Genomic DNA, 7,364 nt, shown 5'->3' with positions numbered 1-7,364 from the left:
AATATTAAAATGTTCATTTTTGGTAATAATAAAAAATTGACAAAATGAATTACGTAAAAGTTTTATAGAACGATGAAATACCTGCGTTGTAATAATTACGATCGAGTAAATTTATTATTTTTTTGTTTTTTAAAATAAAAAAATCATTAATAATAATATATATTAGTTATTTACATAAAAAAAAATTATTACGACAGTATATATACATATATATATTGATGTTAAGAAAGTGAAATGGTTTCCATAATAATAAATATAAATATAAGACAATGAAATAAGAGCAATACAATATACATACTCTTAATTATTATAATTTGTATTTAAATAGTATCCCCAAAAAAATATATAGTATATAAAACAAACAAATGAATCAATAAAATAGGGATAATAATGTACAGTGTAAAAAAAAAAAGTTCTTATCAACGCAAATAACATATGATCATAGATTTTAAAATACATTTACAATGTGGTTATTGAATTATGTTTTGTTTATAATATTAATATTGTTTCAAGAATTTATATACACACATAAATATATTTTAATCGTTTTATAATGATCATAACAATTACTGCAATTTTACAATGTTCATTTTCATCGATTTTTGAACTTTTTGAACGTATTCATATATTCTATATATATATGTTTTTTTTTGCTTATATTTTATTTTTTCGTTTTTTTTTTTTATTTTTATTGTTTTTATAATTTTTTGTGTTTGATGCATATGAACTTCTTCCTTCACTGATTAAGGTTTCTGTTTTTTCAAAATTGGTGTCTTGTGGGTTTTCATTATTTTTGTTTTCAGATTCAATATTATCAACAAATATATCACCTGATAGTTCATTTATTTCACTTTTTTCCTTATCTTCTTTGAATTCTATATGTTCCAATGGATCCTTTATATTATCAATTACGCTACTTAGGGTAAACTCTTTTTCTTCACTCATCTTTTCATTTTTTACTAAAATGTCAGATTCATCCTTATTGTTTGAATTTGGTGAAGATATATTTAACAAACCATTACTATTTTCTTCATTTTTATTACTTGATAAAATCTTGCCAATTAATCCTGTATAAATTTCAATATTTGCATTTGTTTTTTTTTCATCATCTGTAATATCATCTCTTTTAAAAGTTTGATTTATTTTATTCGAGTCATTTATCTTTAAACTAAGAAAAGAAGAATTAGATAGAGGTTCTACAATTTTTCCAATATTAGAAATAGTGTTATTTGTTTCATTATCATATGAATCTAATGTTGGCTCTTTTTCTGTCAGAATATTTTCTCCCTCAGTTTTTTCAAAACCTTTATTCATAGGTTTTTTGATGTCATTTATTTCGCTACTTTTTGCATCTTGGTGTTTTGTTTTGACATCATTCAATTTAATTAAACTCGTCAAATCTTTATCATTATTATTATCATTATTATTATCATTATTATTATCATTATTATTATCATTATTATTATTTGTTTTTTCAATAGTTTCAACATTATTTGTATCTTCATTTTTACTAGATTCAGTCGAACCATTAAAGGTTGGCTTCTTTTTTTGATTCAAATTTCCTAAGAAAAATGGAAATGATATTTTATCCGTTGATGCATTGTCATCTTCCTTTTTATCGGTTGTTACATTTGTATTCTTTTCATTTTCATTTGGATTAGGATTTATAATATCTAAATTTGTATCTTTTTTCGGTAACTCTGCAACTTCGCTTATTTTTATATCAATGTTATTATTGTTATTAAATTCCTGATTGTAATTTTTATCATTTTCTATATCATTATTACTAGATATATTTGCATCCTTTTCTTCAACGGTTTTAGAAAATGTATTAAAAGTAGGTTCATCAATTTGTGACGTTAATTCTATTGTGTTTTCATTATTTTTTTGAGTCAAACTTGATTCAATAATATAATTATTTAATGTCATTTTATTTACATCTATAACATCAGACTCATTAGTTAAATTGTTTTTGTTTTTTTCGATTTTTGTAGTTTCAGAAGTATCAAATTTGGTAAAGAATGGTGTTAATTTTTTAGAGACATCAGATGATGGAAATGTGTCTGTGTTTTTTAAATCGGATTTTTTGTCTCCTTCGACTTGCTTATTATCATGTTTAATGTTGGTATTTATATCATTAGTTTCCTTGTCATTATTTTTAATTTTATCATTTTTCATGTAATAATTATCATATATATTTGTTTTTAAAATTGTTAAATGTGTGTCTTCTGCGTTGTGTGATGTTAATTTATTGTCATTCTTAATGACATCAGAACTTATTTTTTTATTTGAAGAATCATTTGAACCGTTTTTAGATACATTAAATAAAATATTAGAATTATTTATTTCTAGTAAATTTTTATTATTTTTTTTATTCAACATATTTAATTCGTTATTATTTTCTGGTTTATTTTTATTATTGTTTAATAATTTATCTTTTTTAAGATTTTCAAAAAAGGATTTTCTTTGTTTAAATAGTGAATTTGAATTTGGAGATTCACTTGAATTTACAGAATTAACATTAGAAGCTTCATTATTTGAATTTTCATTGTTAAAGGTAAGCCATTTATTAATTCGACTTTTATCCCTACTACTGATCTTAATCTTTGCATTATTATTGTTATTACTAGTCTTTTTATTAGCTAAGAAATTCGAAGCATCAGTACAATCATTAGATCGTGATGTTCCTAATAATGTATTACAGTTTTTGATATTAAGAGAATTGCTGTTAAATTCATTTGAGCTATCACATACATCATCATAAGGCTTAATATATTGTTCTGTATTATTATTATCAAAATAATTACTTACTGATAAACTACCTAAATTACTAGAAGATATGGGTTCATTTTTATTACTTTCATTGCTATATAATAAAAAATTATATGCATTTTGAGAAACCTTATTTGGATTATTTTCAGATTTAAAATCTTCAACATGATCGCTATTCAAATTTGAATTTATAACATTATTACTATTTTCTATAATTTTTAAATTGTTTAAGCATGTCTTACTTTCTAATTTTTTTTTATAATTATTTGATTCATGTTTTTTGAAGGAGAAACTATTATTATTTTCATCACTATTTTTATCTCCTTCACTTTGTGTGACCACATGTTTCTGGTTGTTCTTATCACTTACGATAGGATCGTTTAATATGGAACTTTTAAAAAAAATGTTGTGAAGAATATCATTGCTTTTGTTAAATTGGGTTTTATTTTTGTCTGATGAGTATTCATCGTTTTTCATTTCCAATTTAATGATCTTTATTTCGTCTTTTATTTCTTCACTTATATTTTTATCCTCTGTTTCTAACATCTTTTTGTCTTCAATTATTTCTTCGTTCTTCCCTTTTTGATCAATCTTATCATTATGGTTTCCTTCCTTAATTTCCTTCGTTTCGTTCTCTCCTGCCTGCTTTATTTGAGGCTCAGTGAGTTTGTCTTCTTTCACTTCTTCACCTTTTTCTACCTTTTCCACTTCTTTTATTTCTTCATTTTTTTCTACTTCTTCAATTTCTTTCACTTTTTCCATTTCTTTTATTTCTTCACCTTTTTCCACTTCTTTCACCTTTTCAATCTCTTTCACTTCTTCACTGTTTTCTACTTTTTCCACTTCTTTTATTTCTACAATCTCTTTCACTTCTTCAACCTTTTCTACCTTTTTCACTTCTTTCACTTCGTCAACCTCTTTCGCCTCTTCACTTTTTTCTACTTTTTCAACTTCTTCAACTTTTTCTACCTTTTTCACTTCTTTTATTTCTTCACTTTTTTCTACTTTTTCAACCTCTTTCACTTCTTCAGTTTCTTTCACCTTTTCAATCTCTTTCAATTCTCCACCTTTTTCTACTTCAACCTCTTTCACTTCTCCACCTTTTTCTACTTCAACCTCTTTCACTTCTTCAGTTTCTTTCACCCTTTCAATCTCTTTCGTTTCTTCATTTGTTTCTACTTCTTCAACTTCTTTCACTTTTTCCATTTCTTTTATTTCTTCACCTTTTTCTATTTTTTCCACTTCTTTTATTTCTTCATTTTTTTCTACCTTTTCCACTTTTTTCACTTCTTCACTGTTTTCTACTTTTCCAACCTCTTTCACATTTTCCACTTCTTTTATTTCTTCACTTTTTTCTACTTCTTCAACCTCTTTCGTTTCTTCACCTTTTTCTACTTTTCCAACCTCTTTCACATTTTCCACTTCTTTTATTTCTTCACTTTTTTCTACTTCTTCAACCTCTTTCGTTTCTTCACCTTTTTCTACTTTTCCAACCTCTTTCACATTTTCCACTTCTTTTATTTCTTTACCTTTTTTTACATTTCCCACTTCTTCCACTTCTCCACTTTTTTCCGTTCCTATTTTTTCGCCCCCCTTTTGGATGTGGTTCTGATGCGAAGAATTAATTATATTACTAGAATTGTCTGTATATGGTAAACTATCACCAACAGATAAATTTTTATTCGTTACACATGAATTATTTATCGTTGAATCTTCAACAGAATTTATGTCTTTTGATTGGGACGATGTTTTAGCATCATTTTCACTTATTTTATTTGAATTATTTTCACTAATTAATTTAGTTTCATTTTTATTCAAAATGGTAAATGGATCTATTTTTTTATTTTTTATCAATGTCTTATTTTGTTCCTTTAAAACATTTTCACATTCTTTGTTATTTTTTTCTTTATTTATTTTCATTTCCTTTTTCATATGATTACTAGTACTTCTTTTTTTTTCATGGTGCTTTGAATTTTCAGAGGTTTTTTTTTCAGATAAATTTTTTACATTTAATATATTTTTTTCTTCATCATTATTAATTTTTCCCTCCTTTTCCTTTGTAAAATTTATATCAACATTATTTTTTTTTAAGGTATTAATATTAGTAACTAGCTTCGTTTTATTAACTATGGGTTTTGTTCGGTCAATTGTATTTGAGCTTTCCTTTACTGGGCCACAATCATTTATAACATTTTTATTGTGATTCATAATTTGGTGCATATTATTAATAGTAGTATTAATAATTGGTAGGGAAGTAACATTTAGTGATGTGTTATTAACTTTTAAAATTGTTTTTGATTGTTTCATTTTTTCATCCTTTAAGAAATCATTTACTAATAATTCATTTTTCTGTTTTTCTTCCAAAGATATACAATTATTAATATCTTTCTTTGATTTTTTTATGGATGTAAAATAATCAGGGGTTATATTTCTAATTTTATTTTGATCGCATGTTTCATTTTGTTTATTATTATTTTCACCAATATTAATCATTGTATCTTCTTGTTTCTTTACCAAAACAGAAGTATTTAATTCCAATGTTGATCCTGTATTTTTGTTATTTTTTTTTTTTTTTTCAATTTTTTTAATTTTATTTTCCCCTTCATTTTGTATAAAGTTACTTGATGATGTTCTAGATCTTTCCTTGTGTGTTAAATTTTTGTTTGATGAGACTTTTGTTTTATTATTTTTTTTAACTTCGAGTTGGTTATTTTGGTTAATTTCTTTATGATTGTTTTTTTCTTCAGATAATGTTTGAATTTCTTTTACTGTCTCTATATATGAATCTTCATTTATTTCCTGTGATTCTTCGTTTTTTTTAATAAATTTATCGATTATTACATTTTCTTCTTCCTTGTTATTTACTTCTTTAGAGTCTTTTTTATTTGAATGATTTTCTAAATCATTTTTATTATCCTCATTTTTGATAGATATATTTTCATGCTCAGAAAGCATCAATGGTTTTGTTATCAATTTTTTATAAGTATCAACAATAGTAATTTCTTTGGAATCTAAATAAGATTTATTGTTATTTGAACTTTTTCGAAGATTTTCTGTATCCTTGTTTTCACTAATTTCTTCATTTTTAATACATGATAACGAACTCAAATATTTTGAAGTCTCAGAATTTTGGTCGTTTGATATATTTACATTGGACATGTCTTTTTTTTCACATAAATTATTTAATATGATTTTATTTTCACATTTATCCTGCACATGTGATATATTTTGAAAGCTGATAGAACTTTCTTGTGTATTTTGTTCTAATTCAAAATTATAAGTCAAATTATATTTATCTATTTCTTCAGTTTTATCATTTTCATTTGATATGTTTTTTTTATCTACTTTAGCTTCTTTATTTTGGCTTTTTTTTTTATTTTTCTTATTATTGGATCCATGTTTTTTTTCATATTTTTTAATTCCAGAATGAACAAAACTCAAATCTTCACTTATATTATCATATGATATAGGAGTAATTTTTGTTACATTTTTATTTTTTCGGTGATCAACATCTTCAAAACTTAATAAATATTGATTACTATCATCTTCATCAGTAGAATAATCTGTTTTTTTTTCTATACATATATATTTTTTATTTTTATAATGAGTTAAATAATATTTATAATTTTTGTCATATGTGCTTAGTTGGTTATTCTCCAAATCTATTTGTAAAAATAAAAGGTTTTCTTGATATTCTTTATTTTTATTTTCATCAATTATTATTTTTAACGCTCTTAATCGTCTTTCTATATATCCTTTTTTCCTTTTTTTAATACATGTGTAAATAATAGAAGAAAATAATTCTAATACAAATAATGGAACGAGAGAATAAAATAGAGAAAATATAAAATCATCATAAAAAATATTAAATATATAATCAATGTGTACTATTCCTAAAGATGATAACCCTATTGAAGATAATATAGAAAATAATACTACTATATATAATATCAAGCTTGTAAATGTATTAATCACTAATGCATATAACGATATTGTTGTTGATATGAAAAATATAAAAAATAGTACTATTTGATGATATAAAAATAATAATATACAAAAGAGTGTTTTTATCCCAAGTACAAATACTAAAAATGTGAAATTTATTCTTGCCCAATTTTTTTTTTTCGAAAAAGAAAATCGGTTGCCTTCGATATCTTTGCTTTTCGTCATTTTTATTTCAATATGTGATTAATTATTATCTTTAAACAAATTATATATACTTTCAAAAAAAGGATACATAAATGAATGCATATATATGGACATACAAATATGTTATACGAAAATATACATGCATGGACATACATACACACACTACAAAAAATAACAACCAAATAGATACATATATATACTGCAACATAAAATGCCACAAAAATACAAAAATACAAAAAATACAAAAAAAAACAAAAAAAACAAAAAAAAATATAGCAATAATAAGCAGTATTACTATTTAAAAATGTATTGCTTTGCTAATTGTATTTCTTTACATATATTTCACAAACAATGTAAATATATATGTGGATATTTTACAAATAAAATATAAAACTAATTATTTTTTTACAACTAAACAAAATGAAAAAGAATTATCATTTATA

General features: G+C 23.4%; 1 protein-coding gene across 1 annotated transcript; it reads right to left on the bottom strand.

The window, feature by feature from the left end:
- Positions 1-654: 654 nt before the first annotated feature.
- Positions 655-6,942, bottom strand: PY17X_0804700 (conserved Plasmodium protein, unknown function; the record flags this gene model as incomplete). Its single annotated transcript, XM_724694.3, has 1 exon — positions 655-6,942. The coding sequence occupies one exon, from the start codon at positions 6,940-6,942 to the stop codon at positions 655-657; it is 6,288 nt and encodes a 2,095-aa protein (XP_729787.3).
- Positions 6,943-7,364: the final 422 nt, after the last annotated feature.

The sequence above is a fragment of the Plasmodium yoelii genome (assembly GCF_900002385.2).
Source record: "Plasmodium yoelii strain 17X genome assembly, chromosome: 8".
Classification (NCBI taxonomy): Eukaryota; Apicomplexa; class Aconoidasida; order Haemosporida; family Plasmodiidae; genus Plasmodium; species Plasmodium yoelii.
The sequence above is the reverse complement of the archived record's forward strand: the minus strand, read 5'-3'. Positions and strand labels throughout refer to the sequence as shown.